At 40.3% G+C, this 20,705-nt stretch overlaps 1 protein-coding gene across 4 annotated transcripts in view; it reads right to left on the bottom strand.

The window, feature by feature from the left end:
• Positions 1-1,704: 1,704 nt before the first annotated feature.
• Positions 1,705-20,705, bottom strand: part of LOC143851184 (phospholipid-transporting ATPase 2-like) — a 115,525-nt gene continuing 96,524 nt past the window's right edge. For 3 of the 4 annotated variants that reach the window (XM_077360530.1, XM_077360529.1, XM_077360531.1), the window contains 6 exons: positions 3,927-4,044; positions 3,586-3,759; positions 3,370-3,421; positions 2,611-2,738; positions 2,360-2,510; positions 1,705-2,156 (listed from right to left, as the gene is read on the bottom strand). In XM_077360530.1, the coding sequence (XP_077216645.1) occupies positions 1,818-2,156; positions 2,360-2,510; positions 2,611-2,738; positions 3,370-3,421; positions 3,586-3,759; positions 3,927-4,044 (962 nt within the window). In that variant the 3' untranslated portion in view covers positions 1,705-1,817. Of the gene's footprint in view, positions 2,185-2,359; positions 2,511-2,610; positions 2,739-3,369; positions 3,422-3,585; positions 3,760-3,926; positions 4,045-20,705 lie in introns of all 4 variants that reach the window. The other variant, XM_077360533.1, reaches the window with a different exon arrangement.

Raw genomic sequence — 20,705 nt, forward strand, 5'->3', positions numbered from 1 at the left:
AATCGATTCACAGTGAATTTCTTGCTACTGGCATCTTCCGCCAAGTATTTGGCTTCAAGTGCATTCCAGATTTCACTTGCTGATCCCATGCATTGATATATGTCAAATAGTGTATCTGACATAGCATTTAGGATGTCCCCTTTGCAAATGTAGTCATCCTGTTCCCACTTCATCCTTGCACGAGCCTCCGCCAAAGTTTCATTTTCATTTGTTGTCGGCGTTAGAGTAGTGAGAACCCGGACCACTTTGAGTGATGTCAAAATGAAGTGCAACTTCTTCTGCCAGCGCTTGAAATTTTCTTTGTCGAAACGTTGGAGTTTAACAAAGTCTTGGGTCATTTGACGAACCGAATAAAGCGCCATTGAAACAATAGTAGAAAATCTTGTCTTAAGATTGTTGGAAAAAATTGAGGATACTGTTGTTGATAGAAAACAGAAACTTGTTGCTTCAAGGCGTGATATCACTTTCCTTAAGACAAGATTCTCCCCCACTAATAGTGTGCAAAGGGGATCCGCGAATTGCCTCCAAGATACAATGAAGCCTAGTAGGGAAGCCCTACTAATGTTTGATGACGCGTAGCACTAACGGAATCAAACCCGAAATGCCCTTCCGAAATTTCAAGCCTTAGAGAAATTTCTAGATAATGTTTCTGCAGAAAAACAGTATCTAGAACAGTAAACAAAAGAAAAACAGTTTGTAGAAATACTTGGGGATTTTGTAGGAGTGTAGAAGAGTGTAAAGTCTGTCAGAATTGCCAATTCATTTTTTTTATATCTGAAATGACCGAATTTTGCACATTTTGTAGACCACATGGTGTCTTTTCAGTGTGAAAAACACTTCTACAGGGCACCTTTCCAGAATGTTTGAAATCTGACCGTTAGATCGCACCCATTGATATTGAACGGTCCTGATCGATCTTAGAGGTGACTGTTGGTTTGAGTAAAACCTCTCTCCAACCCAATCATCGTTAGATCAACCATCTATGGTGTGGATCGCACCCCCTTGGCACTTGACCGTTGGGGGAAGGGACACAACCCATTTGATCACTCTTTGACCGTTGGAGTTATGGGCCCGTTGGGCCGATCATTAGGTCCGAACCGAAGCACAACCCAACCGAACCATTCGGCTTGATGGGCCTACGAACCATTTGACCCATCCATCCAACCGGTCCACCTTCATCTTGATCCAACGGTGCAGATCAAATCTGGAAAAATTAAAGGCTCCAATCGCTCCTTGCGACGTTGCATACGTGCGAAGTGCAAAATGCGCCTAAAAAAAGTGCCAATAAAGCGCCACTATGCGCCCTATAGCCCATTGCCCACGCTGCGCGTGTGCGAACGGTGCGTTGCACCGTCCCGCGGGTCCAACCATGGGTTGAACCCAATGTGCAATCAAACAAGTAATAGAAAAGTGTAGTGCTTTATAAGCCCTTCTATTTCTTTTCTCTCATCCGGTACGGGACTATCTTTTCAACTACACTTCTACATCCTTTTGTAAAAGCAAATCTTTCCAAGAAAACATTTTCTTTTTCCCAAACACTTTTGATAAAACATTTTCCAAAACACTAAAACATGCAAAATACATGATTTTGAAAATCCAAAATCACTAACAATAATACTATTGATAGGAGCTCACTTCTTCCTCCAACCCTATTAAAATTGGCAGCTAGGATTGCGCAAACCCAACATGTTCCATGCAATGAAATGACAGCAACTGTGGTAGCAGGTAGACATATATTCGATCTTTGTCAAAATATCAGTGTATATGCTTTGGTTTACAGAATACAATCGCCCATTGGACATCTAAACCCCTTGGACTCAATTGTCCTTACAGTTTCTTGAATATGTTGAAGAAAGTCTTGACTGGGTGCCCTGAAAGAAATCAAATGAAGTAGATGGTCCTAAAGATCTTCTGGTAGCAGTTGGGGAATCAGATAGTAATGGTTCATATACTGGGTTTCTATTTTTGGGCTGAGTTATAGACAATGAAGCAACATCCTTCTCTATGGACCTTAACTGTGGCTCCACATTGCCCAGAGATAAGATCGGTCCGCATAAACGCTCTGCCTGCTGAAGTTTGTTGATGGCACTCGATCTGTAAGTAAATCGGAAGTACTTAAGCGCTAGCACCGGGCCCATCCCTGCAGTCACAATGAGCTGAAATGCAAAGCAATTCCATCAGATACTGCAAAACAAGGGGGTGCAATTTGGGTCAGGCCAGGTTGAGCTTTTGCAAAAAAATGAATTGGAATCAACCCTAACCTGAACCTATTTTTTGGTAAAATCTCAACACGAATCCCCAAAAATTGACCCGAGTTGCAGCCATATGCAAGAAATAATTGAGCAGTGAAATAACTCACAATCATAGTTATCCAGTATGATGGCTGTTTACATAGACGGAACATGATAGTATACATTCCGGCCGATGGTATGGTACTAACTATGCAGTTGATGATGTAAAAGAAGGCCAAATTTCCCCATATCGCGAGATGTTGTAAGATTGTGAAGGAACTGCATTTGTCGAAAAAAAATAAAGTAAGATAGATCTAGTTCTTCCTTGTTGAAACAATTTACGTCTAATGATATGATGATTGGAATTAAGGACACTTACTTGGTCTCCATTGTCATAACAAAAGCCTGCAACCAAATACATCCGGAGAGTGCGACCATTGACAGCTCATCCATTTCACTTTTTTCATCAGCATACGCATGTATGCTGACTACGAATACAACAAGTGCCTGAAAATCATGTGGTTCTATTAAAACTTATCCCAGGAGTTTAAGAGAAGAGTGACCTCCTCATCCAGATTATTCATTAAACAAAGATGCTCAAGGTGATTCCAGAGCACAACTCAAACACGCAGCATAAACAATATATTAATTGACTTGATAAATTATGATGGGGATGCTTGCATTTTTCTCATACCATCAGTTGTATATAGGTTCAAACTTGGGAGTGTTATACTTGGATAACATCTTCTCTGGAACTTATATGGACAATATATGAAGTAGATACACAAAATCTAAAATATGCAGAGCAAAAGAAAGTTTATCTCGCAGAAACCTGCTCAATAATTATTCTCTATTTTATAGCATAGTCTTCAAAATTACAATCTGAATTCCGAAATATAAGGTCATTCACTCTCTTTCATTGAAGGGGTGACTTTTCTGCCATTTCATTATTGCATGAGGCTTTTTGCAAAAAACCACTCAGGTTTGAAATGAGAAATGAGACGACTAGTTTAACTTACCTATTGACTTGATCGGGAACTCAACATTAATAAATGAATGAAATTTGATTTTGAGAGGGTTAACACGGCAATTATGGGAAGTCAGAACAATATTTACATAAAAAAGGTACTGCACTCACATGGAATAAGGACCGCCCAAACCATCCAGCAAACGTGCTTGGATTCAAAAGCCTGGTTCCAAAAGAGACAGATTAATTCAAGCAAGTTTGCAATGATATGAACTGGGGTAGCATTTTATATACCATAGTCCAAAAACTATGTTGCTTCTGAAAATTTCCTAAATAATATTTCATGGCATATAAAAGACAAAACTAATTGAAGAAAATTCTCCCAACCTTCCAGCTTGGCAATAAAATAGAATTTGCGGGTGTTCCATCACAGTCCTTTCACTTAGGTCTTTGTCAAGGACACTCACTACAACAGGGATACTAGTGTAGAAAACGTTATAAGCCATAAGACTGACAGAGTTGAATAGGCTAGTTCCAGAGACACCTGAAATGAAAGAGAAACTAAAAGGATTCCAATATTAGGGTTACAGCCATGGGCTACCCCAAAGGTCTGAAGACAACTACTACAGGGAATGTCAGGGTATCGTAATAGATTTCACAAACAGCATGGATGAATCACAATACAGGAAAACCCAGAAAATTGTGAGGTATATGGCATTGGAACTCACAAGATTTGAATAAAACAAATCAGTAATGACTTGTAAAAGGAATATTGGGAGAGAAATGCTGTACGGTTGTATGAATACCGCCCATGTACAAGTATCAATCTTTTAAGAAATTTGAACTCTGCAAAACCATGAAAAACAGTTGCATATAATTATAAATTAGCAAAAATACACCACGTAGATCAGGATCAATTTAGTTGCAATGAAAGAAATGTGAAAAGCAAACTCTGAAAGCTCCAACGATGAGCATTTAAAGAGAACAATGAGATATTAACAACTTTATTGCTCTCTTGATGCATTCATAACAAAATATATGGGCAACTTATAAACCAATTCTGTTAGAATTTGCAAAGTTTAGCATGCAAAGAGCAAATATTTGCAGCAATAAGAACCTTATGGAAATGCTGGTGCAGCAAGGAGATAATACTAACCTGAGATAATGACAAGATATTCAAAGCACACAAAGATATTGTTATGAAGACCTCAAAGAAAGATAAGAACATATTCATTGTTTTTTTTTCTTTTTGTTTCATGAGATAAGGTGGTGGTATGTCCCCTTCATGGACTTTATTATCCTATTAATAAAATTTAAGCCGTCAGCTTGGGTTGCTAGATCAATTCCGGGTTTAAAAAAACAGAAGGATGTAGAGGGATAAGGGAGAGATTGAGAGGCCACACGCCTCGTTTCTTTGTGTCAGTATTCTTATAATGTAATCTTAATCATATTAATACACACACTAATAACATACAAGAAATGTTCATACCGAAGCCAAAACACACATCAAAACCAAAATTGTAAGTGTATTAGTGAGTGCATAATTATATTTATACAACTTGCATGTGAAATGTGGTGAATGTATTATGTATAAATATTTAAATGAATTACATGTGAAATGTGACATGTAATACATTATTAGAAATCCACGACCGAGCATGTCACTAGGTGTCAGATGTTGTTAAACTACAATGGGTGGTTGGCTTTTTTTGCTTCTTTGATGTTTTTTAGTGTGCATTGCTTATTCTCGCACTTCCTCAAGTTTTTTTTTTTTTTTGAAAATTCATCATTTGCATACGTTTCCATATGTTTATGTGATTTTAAAGGATTTGCACTGAAATTTCCATCCAAAACTGACATTTCCATTTCCATCATGACTGAAACACACAAAGAAAAAGAAAACTGAAACCTCAAGGATAAAATGTTCCTCTGAACATTTTCAGCTTGTAAACTAGATGAAAATGATGATTTGAAGTCAATCCCATGGTGAAAAATCACCTGCTCGTCACTCAGTATGCGTCATGATGTCATCTCTACACTTCCACCTTCATGAACAAAATGAAAATTTATCTCAATGTGTCTGGTCCTAGCATGAAATAAGATTCTATGACATTTTTACACTGCACTTTTGCAGTCACAGTACAAAGTATGTGAGTTTGAAACAATACGTGGCTCATGTAGCCAGTGCCACACCCATGCGAGCTCAGCTACAGTGGATGCCATGACCCAATATTCTTCCTCTGCGTTGGATCTAGTCACAATCCTTATTTTCTTGCTGCTCAAAGAAACAAGAGGCATCCATTTATAACTGTTTATAACTGTTCAGAATCCTGTCATTGACCTTCGTGTACTGGGTCCCTTCTCAACTAGCATCCGAGTATCCTGAAAATGTGACTCGTCGGTGTTTGGACTTCTCATAAAACAGTCCGCAGTTTATTATGCCTCTTATGTACTTCAAAACTCTCTTTGCTTGCTATAAATGCTCCTCTTTGGGTTGTTCATGCAAACACCAACAAAAAGTGCTGAGTAGCCCGCAATTCATCATAGATAACTTATTAAGGAGATCTTTTATGTGCTTTGCTCAATGTTATTTTTGTGAATGTAAGGTAATAAAGAGCACCTACCAAGCTCTAGCATATAAAGTGATCTTGCATCCTTTCTCCTTTTCCTGTCACCCTCTTATTCAAAACAACAGAATGTTGACCAGTCAGCAATTCATTATACATAACTTATTAAGGAGATCTTTTATCTACTTGGCTCAATGTTATTACTCCATTATACGACGAGTCTTTACACATAAGCACCATAGTTCACCAAGATTCATCCAATCAAATGTCTAATATCAAGCTCTCTTATGCTTTTAGTTTTTGCAGTTACTCTCAGTTATTATAATATAATCAACATACGCTAAGATCTAGGCAGATTTATCCAATCAAATGTCTAATATCAAGCTCTCTTATGCTTTTAGTTTTTGCAGTTACTCTCAGTTATTATAATATAATCAACATACGCTAAGATCTAGGCATACCAGATGATCTAGGAGTTATCTGATTTACCCCTTTCAAAATGACATCTTATGAGAGTGTGATGTAATCTGTCAAATCAAGCATGTGGGCATAAGCAAGTACATCTTCTCAGTGTGTGATGTGATCTGTCAAACAGGGCATGCGGTCTTGCTTGAGCCCATATATAGCTTTATTCAACTTGTATACATAACTTTATCTACTAGTTGTTTAGTAACACCCCCTCCCCCTTTAGATTTCCATGAAGAAAAACATTCTTGACATCTGATTGAGTCAAGGACCGTCCAAAGGAATTGGATAAGGAAACAACCGGTCAAACAATGGTAATCTTGATTGTCCCTTGGATAAGGAAACAACTGGTCAAACAAAGGTGATCATGATTGTTGGGATGAATGTCTCGTCATAGTAAGAACATGTTGTGATTATGATCTTTTGCAGCAAATCTGGCATTGTACCATTCTCTAGTACCATATGGTTTCTATTTAGATTTATAGATCCATTTGCATCCAACAACATTCTTGCTAGAAGGTCTTCCAAAGCGGTATTTTTGAAAAGAGGTCTCATCTCATCAGCCATAGCTTCAACACATCAATCACTGGTGATGCCTTCTGTAAAAGATGGTGATGCATCGTCGTTGCTTCCATTGATACTTGCTAAGATAACTTTATGTACGATAGAATCCCTCACTTAAGTGACTACTAATTGCATTTATTTTTACAAGAAAGGGAGCCAGCCTTATTATAGCACTAATGGAATACTTTTTATTTTTTGAATGGATAGCAATAATGGAATACTTGTAATTAGAGTAATTTATATCTTATATGAATAAGGATGAAAGTGGTGGTGTTGGAATTAAACCCTAATTAATTCTTTTATCTCCATCTCCCATTCTTTTCTCTCTTCTTCAACCTCTTCTTCATCTTCATTAGTCATTTACTTTTGACCATGGTTTAAAATTTCGGTTTGGGTAACCGTTTCGGACCCCACTGAAAACCGAAATGTCAGCGAAATCCGAAATTTTGTAACACTTTTTTTCTTTTTATTAAATAATGCCATTTAATCGAAATTTCGGTTTATCGGTCCGAAATTTGGTAAATGGCGAAAAATGAAATTTCGGAAAATTTCGGTTTCGGTCCCCACCGAAAAACCATGCCTTTGACGTAACATGTTATCCATGCAATTTGTATCCAGTTTTAAGTCTCTCCCCTTCCAGCTTCTTACTCCCCATCCTATTTCTCTCTTTGTTTGAATTTGTGAAACCCTAATCTAGAATTTTTGAATTGAAAACCCTAATCTAGGGTTCTCTAATTGTTTGGCCACCATAATATTGGTTCTTTATTATCAGATGGTGATCCTGGATGTTGAGTTCCAATTTTGATGAATCAAAATATAAAAGAATTTGAGATAGTGCGCCTGTGTCTAGATGAGTGTTGTAGGGTTGGACTTAAACCCTGATGAATTCTTTCATCTCCATTTTCCCCTTCTTTTCTTTCTCTGCTTCTTGTTCTTGTTCTTCTTCATTTGATTACATATCAGAGCAATTCTCAACTAATCTCAACTCAAGAAAGCCTTTGTCCCAAACTAGTTGGGGGTCGGCTAATGAACCCTTTAGAAAATTTTCATGGAGAAGGTGAAAGAATCTACCTTGCTCAAATTGACTAAGTCTAATCCTGACACTAGTTGGGTTCATCTAATATCAGAGCAATTCTAATCTTTTGTTTAAGCCTCCCCCTTCTTGCGTCTAACCCTTCTTCCTATTTTCCCTTTTTTTTTTTTATGAAAACCTAATATAGGGTTTTTGAATTGTAAAACCTCAAATCCAGGATTCTCGAATTGCGTAGCTGCCTATTCTCCAATGATGTTCATGCATATTAAGTTCCTCTTTATTTATTAGGTTCCTCTTTATACATATCAAAATATAGGAGTTAGAGATGTTGTCGGCAGTCTGGATGTGTTTTCAGGATGGAAATGACTGTCAGAACCGTGATGGGAATATGTTTATTTATTCCCAATGATCTACAAATTGAAGCAATGATTTCAAACAGAGTGTGTGCTCCTCCAAACCATATATTATGTGCTTCGGCAACACACTATCATGATATTATAGATTTCTTTATTTTGAAAATCAAACATGGAACAAGGAGAAAAAATCTCACAATTTTTTTTTTGGGATTGTTAAAAGTATTAAAGATTAAATAAAACCATCTCCACAGCTTAAGCTTATGTAGTAATTGGTTGTTTCACATGGTATCAGAGCTAGGAGCGTGATAACCCTAGTGTACCCTTGAGGATGGTGAAATTCCCTCGGGTAAGATCTCGGCAACCCCGGTGTACCTTTAAGGACGGTGAAATTCCCTCAGAGAAGATCTCGTAGTTCCCACGTTTCTACACCATGGAGGGGCGAGATTAGCCATGTTGCTTCTGCGTGGAGGGGGAGATTGTTGGGGTTCCACGCAAAAGCAAAAGATCCCACAGTGGAAAGATACAAAGATGTGGATGGGCTTAACGGCTAGCTTTTAAGGGTGAGTTCTATCCACAAATGGTATTAGAGCAAAGGTCATGGGTTCAAAACACCTTGATATTAAAAATTCACATGTAATGGCCAGCCTAAAAGAGGGGGCATATGTGCCACGTGTAGGCCAACCTTAAAAAGAGGGTCCACGCGTGAGAGGGAGTGTTAAAGTATAAAAGATTAAATAATGCCATCTCCAACAGCTTAAGCTTTTGAAGTAGTTGGTCGTATCACACAGATTATATAGAGAGTAAATTAGAGTGAAGATCGGGTGTATTTGGTCCTTTGGAATTTCTTGTACTTTAGATGAAGTCCAGTATATTGAATGGATCAAATTACCTACAATGATCCAAATTTGTTCAAGTTTTCTTGACTGCAAAGAGAAAACTGAAGTAACTTATAGATGTACCTTCCCCTCTTAGACCATATAATGAGTGGATCCAAGAGAGTGCTCAAATTATGGCATGGCTTTCGAATAGTATGAATCCATCGGTTAGAACTAATGTGATGATTCTTTATATTATTACTACGTGTAATGTATTAATCTGATGAGAACATTTCACGCATTTACCAATTGTATAAAATTACATAAAAATACTATTTGCAATAAGGTGATAGAATATTAAAGATCCTATGTTATTAAGGCAAATATTACCAGAGAAGACAAAAAGGGAATGTTAGCCCAAGGGTTCTCATGGGTTCAAATAATCACCTTTACCTTCTTGTTTTGATGCTAGCAAACCCAAATTGATTAGTCTTTATGGACTAATGTGTTGCTTTGGAGTATTGTGCCTTAGACAGGAAACTTACATGTCATATCGCCATTACACAATACAACACAACACATGGCTTGAGGATCAACATGCACAAGGAATCAAATGAGCTTGCAAATTCATTGGAGACATTATCCTCGGAAGATATTCAAGTCAAGAGCTGAAGTCAAAGATCCCAAGAGCGTGCCTTGCGAAGCGTCAAAAGAAGCTTGGAGATGAACTAACATTGGTGACCACCTCATGTACCATTGAAGATGTTCAAAGAATTGAGGAAGTCACAAAGCCCAAAGCAAGTTGAAGAGTTCACTCACAAGTTGAAGATGTCCAAGAAAGTGCTAAGGAGCCAAGACAATCCAAGAAGACTCAAGGTTCTACATTTTATAGATTGTATTGGAGTCCTCTTGTCAAAATGTATTTGCACTTTCAAAAGGTTTTCAAATGGTTTTCATAAACATATTTGGAAACCATCCACACACCCCAAAACGTGTTTGAAAACCTTGGACAAAAGCCCAAAGACCATGGCCCAAAGCCCTAAAATTTCAATATGTAAAACCAAGTTTGCAAAACAGGGCCAGTCAACCAAGGTCTCTCGGGCGACCACGGGAAGTGTGCTGGAACTCCAGCACCTACCCAAACTTAGAGGGCCGGTCGACCGAGGCACACCGGTAAACCGCAGATGAGCCTTTGGAAATCCAGAGGCCATCCAGCATGCTTGGGCCAGTCGACCGCCATAGGTCAGGCGACCGCGGATAGGGTTCTGGACCAAACATAAATCGTCCAGAAAGCCTACGGCGGGCGATCGCGACTACCTCGATCGACCGCGACGGTTTAAAATTTGAAATTAAAACAGGAGCGCCCGATAAGGACGGGCGACCGCGACATCCCAGTCGACCGCCCCCGTCTGGCAATAGAGCGGTTGGGGCTTGCGCGACTTGACTTTTCTTGACCAGTTATTTACCAGAGTGCCCCCAAACGGTCATATTCTTACTTGGGTTATATATACCCTATCATTGACTATCTAAACAATCTTTTTGCAAGATCATTTAATATCTTTTTCAACTAGCACTTTCAAATCTAAGGTTTTTAGGTTCATCCTCTTCAATGCTTTGATTTGTGTATTTTACATTCAACAAAAGGATCTCCATAGGGCATTTATTTGCTTAATCTTTTGGAGAGTTTGTGAGCTATTCATCGGTTGTATTAGCCTATCAAGAGGCATTGAGTAAGCTTCATCTTCTTCCTCTTCATTGTAATCGGGGTCTACGATTCGTCCCAACAACAAAGGTGAATCCGGCGCAAAGAGGAATGATACCCTGTGAGGCGGTGGGCGATTAGAGTTAATCTCCTTGGAGGTGGTTGTGCAAAGAGGATCTACGATTCGGCCTGTAAAGAAAGGTGAATCCGGTATTGCAGTGCAAAGAGGGTTTGTTCCCTCGGAGGCAGAGAAGGTTCTTGTACGGCCCGAGGATTTGGCTATAGTGAATCCCACCTTAGTGAAGTGCCCAAGGAGACAAACTTGAAAGAGTGGAGTAGGTCTAGTTGAAGACCGAACCACTATAAAATCATGTGCACTTGATGTGTGGTATTTTGTCTATCCCCTCTATCTCTTCTCTATGAATGCCTATTTATCTCTAGTTAGTTCATAATCATCTTTGTTATATTAACTAACTAGGAAATCATTTTGTGTAATCAAGTAACTAAAATCTTAAAAGTGCTTCAAGATCTCAAATCCACACAACTAAGCTAAAACTTGATTAGCACAAGATTAGATCAAGGGTGAATCTTAAAAGGGATTTAAAAAGAGCAAATTTTTAAAAGGGAACCAATTCACCCCCCTCTTGGTTGCCCACTTGGGATTTCAGGGAAAAAGGCTAAAATAACCTCTCTAAATGTCTCTCCAAACAATATTCATGTTGAAGTAATCTTCAAAACCTCAAGTACACCTGTATCCCTCACATGGCAGATGGAGCAAAATGACTCCACACCATAGAAGCGAAAATGTACCAATAAAAATTGCAAGAACAATGTTCAGTGTAGAAAGAATCATCAGGTTTGATAACCCAGACAGAGAACTCATATTTGGAAATATATTCTTTCTGCAAAAAATGCCTCTGGCCTAATACCAAAACCATATCACTATCATGGTTTTAAATTTCGACCGAAATTCGAAATTTCGGATTTCAATGGGGACCGAAATCAAAATTTGATTCGAAATTTCGAAATTTCGATAATTTCGGTACGAAATTTCGAGAAAATGTCATTTTTACTTAAAAAAAAGTGTTACAAAATTTCGTCTAAATTTCGGAATTTCGGTCCAGAATTTCGAGATGGATTGCCAAATTTCGGCCCGAAATTTGGGATTTCGGTGGGGTTCGAAATCGGTACCGAAACCGAAATTTAAAACCTTGATCACTATTAAAAAAAACCTCCAATAAGTATTGAAAAGTTGAAAGAAGCATTCAAAAACTGCCATCTTGGATTTCAACCCATCTGACTAGCTGATGGATATACCATCAGAAAGAATGTATAATGTATATGAAACAAGCACTCCTCCAAAGACAAGGAAAGAGACGGGTTGATAAAATCTTCAAACTAGAAAAAGAAAACGACCAATGGATAGAATAAATAAACGCCTTCTTAACAAAATCTAAAAATGATATATCACCTCAGGAGCCAACTCTGGAATAGACAAAAGCGTTGTTTATGGAAAATTTTCGTGAAAACTTATGGAAACTTTGGGACAGAACTCAACCAAAAGCTGAGATAATCCTAAAAGACCCCACAAAAGTTGTCAATGAAAAATTTGATACTAACAATCTAAAAGATATTGATCAATTCAATATCCAAATCAATGAGCTACTAGAAGCTATGGTAATAAGGTCAAGCAAAGCCTTGAATGCTAATATGACAATTGACAAGTACACAATACCAAACAAAGAGGTAATAATTAACTGTATTCAGGATGCCCTATTCTTCTCAAAGTTTGATTGTAAGTTAGGTTATTCGAAAATCAGGATGGATGAAAAAAGCATCTCCTACATAACATTCATTTCCCCACGGGGACACTATGAATCACTAGTAATGCCGTTTGGATGGTGCAAAGCACCCGAAATATGCCAAAGGCAAATGGACAATATATTTAGAAAACATAAAGAATATTGTCTAGTATACATAGATGATATTATGGTATACTCTAAAATAAGGGATAAATATAGAATGTAATTAATACAAGTGGCCGAGGAATTCAAAAAAATGGAATAGTCCATCATAAATGAGCTTAAAGACAAAAAATATTACAAAGATATTTAGAATTGATAACATAAATTGGGTCACAACTCCATTCATCCTTAATACATAAAACTGTTACAAAGATTTTTAGAATTAGGGGTGGCCAGTGCACGAGGCTCCTGTCATTGCGGGGACTGGGGAGGGCTAGATGTAGGCAGCTAGACCTCGCAAAATCGACCCGTGCCCGCGGGTTGACCCAACCCACCCGCAAATTTGCGGATACGGGTTGACATTTGTGTGACCTGTCAAAATTGACCCGTGGGTCACCCAACCCGCCAAAACAGGGGTTGGGTTGGGTGAACCTGCGGGTACCCGCAATTTGTTTTTTCTTTTTTTGGTTTGAGTGGCTTGAGTACTGGAATTAAATTGAATACACCCCCTATTTTTCAAAATGGGGGGTACAACCCACACCATAGGATGATCCAAACCATCCATTTGATGGGCCACAACGTAAATAGGTTGTGCCCAGAAGATCATTACCATAGGATGATTCTAACCCTCTGATCTAAAGAGGGACTCACATTATGCAAATTTCTATAAATCGGACGGTTGGGATCATCCTATGGAAATGATTTTTGGGGCATAACCTATTTATGCTGGGGCCCATCAAATGGATGGTTTGGATCATCCTATGGTGTGGGCTGTACCGTCCATTTTGAAAATTAGGGGGTGACTTCATACATAGAAGGGGCTGAATTTATCACCAAACGAAATTGCGGGTTACTCCCTGATATGATCCGACCGTTGGATCACATATTATTATGTTTACACTTATTTATTTCGGTTTATTTGGACTTATTTGACATTATTGGATTATCCTAGATGTGGGGGATGTCCCCATCATCTAGGGCCCACCCTTGCACACACCACTTTTGCCTTTTACCCTTTTGTTTAGCTAGTTTTTCCTATAATGCCCTTATTCTACTAATTCTTCTTCTTTGAGAGTAGGGGTATGAAAGTCTTTTCACTTTCATCTAAGTGAGCTAGCAAAGGGGCTCACCAACAAAGCAATATAAAAGAGAAAGCAAGAGGGGAGAAAACCTAGTTTTTGAAACATTGTGAAGAAAAAGAAGAAAAGAAAAGCCGACGACCTCCCTTCTCCAACAAGCCCTAGGGCATCACTATCTCTCCCCTTCCATTCTTCTTCTCCTTAGTGGTACTTCTCGCCCTACCTCTTTCTCTCCCTTCTCTATATCTTTCTCTCCACTTTCTCTCTCTATACTCAACCATCTCTCTCTCTCAGATCTATCTCTCCCTCTCTCCCTCTCTCTTTCTCTATCTCTCTCGGTCCCTCCCATTGCTCTCTCTCTTATCTCGAAATCTCTCCTCTCTCTTTTCTCGCACCCGCAGTGCTCTCTCTCTCTATCACTTCTCTTTCTTCTTCATCCTCTGTTTTTGGTATATACCTCTTACATCCCCTTTCTTTTTGATCTCCTTCTCTCGCTTCATCTTTCAAGACCCCTTTCAAGCAATATTCTAGAGAGCTACTGTTGTCTGGATTTTGGTATCGTGACCATGGGATTCTCCCCCATTATCTTGGCCCCTTTCCTAGCAAGATCTAAAGTGAAAGGACTGCTGGGTTCCTTGATTTCAGCCCTTTTAGGACCCTTTTGCCTTTGAAAACCCACAGGCTATGAAGCACGGGTACGGGTACGGGGTGCGGGTACGACACGACACGGGTACGTGGGTACGTGATTTGCCAAAAAAACCGGGTGCAGGTACGTTCGGGTACGCCGAATATAATAATATATTTTAATATTTTATTATATATTTATAAAAATTTTAAAAAAATAATTGTAGAGCAATTAAATAACAATAACATCACCAAAATGGAAAATTCTAATATTACTCTTCATTCCATAAGTGATTAAGTTCCATATTTCATAACATGAGGCATCAATACATCATTCATTAGAAAAAAAAGTCTGTCACCAGTGTGTTGACCAGTGTGTTGACCAGTGCCTGACAAGATGAATAATTTTTAGAGACCAAATTATGAGATTTTTTTTACCGGACTTTTGGGATTTAATAATGTTTGGACACAATAGATTTTATGAATTTTTAAAATTTGAAAAATACCCCACCGTTTGGAAGTTAAGAAAGTTAAAATTTTGACCCGACCCTTTTTCTTTGAATTTTGTACTAGAACTGGAGAGTTGACTTTTTTCCTTTTAGATTTGGGTGTTGAAACTATTTTTAATAAATCCAAAAGGGGGGTATTCCGTTATTTACATGTAAATCTTAAGTAAATGGACAATAAAGGTGCGCACCCGACACGCACCCAACCACCAAAACTAGTTGTTTTTTTTTTTTAAAAATGGGGTACGCACCCCGGACGTACCCGGGGCGTACCCAGACGCACCCGCACCCGACACGTGTCGGGTGCGGGTGCGGGAGCCCCGGGAGAGTACCTGTGCTACCTAGCCCACGGGCCACATGAACCTTACCCTAGCATATTTTGAGCCTTTTATCATTATCTAAAATTTTTTTGGGCCCTTGATCTTTCTTTTTTTGTTATGGACAGCAATGAATCAGCAAATAAAGGTAGTTATTTGAGCCTTAAAATCCAATCTTTGAGTCATTTATTTGATATGTTCAATGACTGCTTGAAGTAGAAGTATTTATCATTGATGGTCTGTTGCTTACAATTCATTTCATGTATTATTTATGCTGAAATTTACCATTAAATGTTTCTCTATTTGTTTATGGGTTATGGATGGTTGTATGGATATGATGATTTGGTCCCATTGAGCTCCTAAAATCCTGGTAGTTATTCGTGAGCCTCTGGGTTTGCACCAAAGTTGTATCAGAGTACAGAACTCAAGTCTGTCATCTTCTGTCCACCAAGTGTTCGTTAAAAGTCATGAAATAAACCTTCTTTAATTGTGAGTCCTAGTTAGCTTGTCTAGTGCACACAAAATGTTCGGTTAAATTCCTATTAGAGTCTAGATTAGTCAGTCTTGTCTATTAGGGCATCTTTAGGTTATAGCGTAAGTCTAGGTCAGTTTCGTAGTCATCTAATATCTAGAGTTTCATTTCGTGTCAGTTGAATTTCACATAGTCAATCTTGTTTGTTTGGGTATCTTTAGGTCGTAGGATCTGTGCTAGGATAGTTAGGTGTCAAATTTGTAGTGTAGCATCGTCATTTTTCTTATTTCGGCATCCTATTGTCTCTCAGTCTCTATAGGATTGTCCTGCACATAGACCACACACGCCCAAGTTATGGCTTATAGGACCAATGCTTCACATCATGGGCAAAGTCGAGTCTAACCTCGACGAGCCTGGGAACGACATGCTCAGTCTACATTGGATCAACACTTGGATATGTTAGCCAGGATGAGAGTTACCGGAATCGCATTAACAAGCATCTTGGCATTAAGGTTTCCAAGGATGCCATGACTCCTAAGGATACTCTCCTAGCCACTCCACATGTGCAAGGTAAAGCGAGGCAAAAGGACATTGACATTGCTGGAGAAGAACCAAAATGAGATAATAGAATGCGTTAAGGGCTTCTTCCTTCACTCAAGTATTTATATTAAGAGAGGAAAAGGCAAAAAGACAACTATGCCCTTATGGCATAACATACACCCAAGCACACACACATAGCTATCCAACACTCCCCCTCAAGCTAGAATGTATAAATTACACATTCCCAGCTTGTTACAAATATCAATAAACTTAGCTTCGCTCAATGGTTTGGTGAAGATGTCGGCTAAATGATTGGCAGATCGAGTGAATGTAATACGCAACACGCATTGCTGGATCCTGTGTCTAATAAAGTGTGTTAACTTACCAACTTCTCCAAGAGCTTAAGCTGTTGGAGAAAGGTGTTATTTATCTTTTATACTTTAACACTCCCCCGCACGTGTGGCCCACTTGGCAAACACGTGGCACATGTGGTCCCACTTTGGGCCGACCATTGCATGTGGATTTTTTTGCTATCCGAGAGGTTTGAACTCGAGACCTTTGGCTTTGATACCATGTTAACTTACCAACTTCTCCAAGAGCTTAAGCTGTTGGAGAAAGGCGTTATTTATCTTTTATACTTTAACGAAGTGACAGTCTACCTCAATATGTTTGGTACGCTCAAGAAACACTGGATTGTTTGCAATATAGATAGCCGCCTTGTATCACAATACAACTCTGCAGGAGAAGATGGAGGAAACCCAATCTCAGATAGAAGAGAACGCAGCCAAATGAGCTCACAAGTGTGAGACATGGCCCTGTACTCGGCTTCTGCACTTGACTTGGACACAACATTTTGCTTCTTGCTGCGCCAAGATACAAGATTTCCCCCAACATATATGCAATATCCAGTAGTGGATCGTCTGTCAGCTGGAGATCCAGCCTAATCAGCATCACAAAAGCCCTCCAATCTCATGTGATTATGTTTCTTGAAAAGTAGGCCTTTGCCTGGGGTACTTTTCAAGTAGCGAAGAAGATGCACCACAGCAGCCCAGTGAGAAGTGCGAGGCTCACTCATAAATTGGCTAACTATTCCCACAACATAGGAAATATCAGGACGAGTGACAGTGAGATATATGAGCTTCCCAACAAGTCTCCTATACCAGCCAGGATCCTCTAATAAGTCCCCCTCTTATGGGCGAAGTTTAGTATTTGGTTCCATGGGGGTACTAGCAGGTTTGATCCCTAAGGATCTAGTCTCATCCGAAAGATCCAACACATATTCGCTGAGATAGGGAAACATTTGTACCTGAATAGGATACCTCCATCCCTAAGAAGTATCAAAGACGACCAAGATCCTTTGTAGAGAACTGTGTCTGAAGAAGCCACAAGAGTCACTCCCTGTAATGATAATGTCATCTACATAGACTATGAGAATGACATATCCCGCATCAGACTTGAGGCTAAACACAGAGTGGTCTACCTCACATTGTTTCATACCATAGCCCATGAGAGAATCACTGAACTTGCCAAACCATGCACGAGGAGATTGTTTGAGGCCATATAATGACTCGTGAAGACGACAAACAGAGGAAGTGAACTCCCTCTGAGCAACATCCCTGGAGGTTGCTCTATATACACTTCCTCAACTAAATCACCATGGAGGAAGGCATTCTTGACATCAAGCTGATGAAGATGCCATCCATGATTGACGGCCAAAGATATAAGGACACGAACCGAGGGAATTTTGGCAACAGGGGAGAAGGTCTCGGTATAATCAATCACATGCGTCTGAGTGTATCCTTTGGCGACCAACCACGCCTTAAGGCGCTCAACAGAGCCATCAGGAAGGTACTTGATGGCATAAACCCAGCGGCATCCAACAGGATGGACACCAGAAGGAGAAGGAACAAGATCCCAAGTGTGATTCACCTGAAGGGCGCTCATCTCAGCATCCATAGCAGCACGCCACCCAGAGTGGGTAAGAGCTTCCTGTAAGGACCTAGGAGACAGAGAACAAGGAAGATACATCGCTGCAAAAAGTAGCGGAAAATGATCATAAGATATATAAGAAGATATAGGATGAGCCGTAGTACGAGAGCGCGTACAAGATGCAATGGGAGAGTCTAAATGAGGTGCAGAAGGAGGTCATACTTGAGAAATGGACGGTGGAGTCTCTGGCTGAGACGAGAGGGGCGCAGGTGGAGCTGGAGGTGATCTAGGGCGGGCACAAAGCTGATATACCTGCATAAGGCCAGATGTGGTAGGAGGAGCCAACAATGAAACGGACGGAGAGGACGCCGGGGTAGGGGTAGGAGGAGCTCAATCAGGGAGAACCGGAAGTGGAAGAGAAAGTGGGTCCAGAGACACTGGAGGAGGAAAGGTAGGACTAGGAAAATAAGGAATTGACTCAAAGAAGGTGACGTCAGTAGAGACAAAGCACTGACGAAGATGAGGACTATAACACCGATAGCCTTTCTGGGTACGAGAGTATCCCAGAAAAACACACCTCTCAGCACGGGGGTCTAGTTTGTCCACACCAGGACTCAACTTGTGGACAAAGCACACACATTCAAAGACACGAGGAGTAAGAGGGAAGTGGTCACCGTGAGGGTGAAGAACCGAGAAGGGAGAGCGAGTATCTAACACTGATGAGGGAAGACAGTTAGCAAGAAAACATGAAGTAAGAATGGCATCACTCCAATACTTTTTAGGAACATGCAGCTGAAAGAGTAGAGTACGTAGAGTAGAGTACGTGCCATGTCAAGAAGATATCACAACTTCCTCTGAGCAACACTATTTTGCTGAGAGGTGTATGCACACGAAGAGTGATGAAGAATACCACGAAGAGAAAAAATATTCTCGTGCATTATCCGTGCGTAAACACTTAAGAGGAGAATCATATTGAGTAGTAATTTCAGCATAGAAGGTGCGAAAAGCATGAAAAACTTCATAACGATGTTTAAGTAAATAAACCCATGTCATCCGACTAAAATCATCCACAAATACAATAAAGTATGTAAATCCAAAAAGAGACTTGGTCCTCGAGGGACCCCATACATCAGAATGGACCAACTCAAAAGGTCTTAAAACTCTAGATACAGGCCTATAAGGGAACAACACACGATAGTGTTTTCCAAGTTCACATGACTCGCACTGAAATGGCTGAATGCTAGAGGAGACAATAGAGGTCTGCCGAAGGCACTGAAGAGATGGATGACCAAGACGACAATGCCACTGATAGGCATCCACAGAGCTACTCAAAATGGTGAGAGATGGGTGGTACTGAAGGTGGTAGAGGCCGTCCAGCTCACGACCCGTTCCAATCGTAGCCCCAGTCAAGAAATCCTGAAAAACACAATATGAGGGAAAGAATGAGACAGCATTTCAAATTTTTGGTAAGTTGACTTACTGATAATAAGTTAAATGGAGAGGTAGGAACACAGAAGACAGAAGAGAGGGTAAGGCCCTCATGAAGGGAAATAGAACCCATGCCAGAAATAGAGGCTCTATTGCCATCGGCAAGAGTGATAGAGCGAGACTGAGAAGGGAAGGACTCAAATGAGGAAAGAGATTGGGAATTACCCGTCACATGATTGGAGGCCCAAGAATCAATGATCCAGGAGCTGGAGCTAGTGAGAAGTGAAGCGGGCGAACTACCTGACTGGGCAACGGCTGCAGAAGGTGGGTGGCTGCTAAGGCGGAGACGCTGAAGCTCCTCATAATCAGCTCTGCAAAACTCAAAAGGCTCGTCTGGGAGATCCGAAGCAGAAGACTGGAATGTGCCATCAGTAGGGGATGCAGCAGAGAGGTGGGCAGCTCGGGAATGGCGGAGCTCAGGATGGAGCACGAAGCAAGTATCAACAAGGTGGCCATCCCGCTGACAATGAGTGCAATAGGGTCGACCACGACCACCACCTATCATACGACCACGTCCACGGCCAAAGGAGCCAGTGTCATGACCGAAAGAACCAGTGTCTCGGCCGGAAGAAGTCTGAGTATCATACGAAGCACGGGCGGAACCCTCAGAATGAAGCATAGTGGAGGAGCCACCTGGGGCACACTGCTGAGCACGAGAGTAAATCTCCAGAAGGGAGGGTATGGCCCCTGATCCAATAAGCTGCTGGCGGAATGGGAAGAAGTCCGGGCCCAAAGACTCAAGGTAGTGTATAGCCAGAAGCTGATCTCGTTGACGAGTAAGAACCTTCAGATCTGAAGTGAGGGGCATAAACACATCTAGCTGCTGACATAGAGAGATAAACCGGCGGTAATGGTCGGAGAGGGATAAGTCGCAAAAATGCGAGTAAGGTTGTCAACCCCAGAAAACATGAGAGCAACATGCTCCCAAATGTCCTTGGCAGTCGCCAAGTCCATCATCGGCCGAGAAATATGAGAAGCCATGCTCTGCCATAGCAACCTGCGTACCATCGCATCATTCTGACGCCACTGGTCATAGGATGGATCTAAGGAGGGTGGAGGAGCCCGCTCAATGAGAGACTCTGCCGC

This window comes from Tasmannia lanceolata, unplaced genomic scaffold (assembly GCF_043159265.1).
Source record: "Tasmannia lanceolata isolate RefF3 unplaced genomic scaffold, GAP_Taslan_0.1 ptg000018l, whole genome shotgun sequence".
NCBI lineage: Eukaryota > Viridiplantae > Streptophyta > Magnoliopsida > Canellales > Winteraceae > Tasmannia > Tasmannia lanceolata.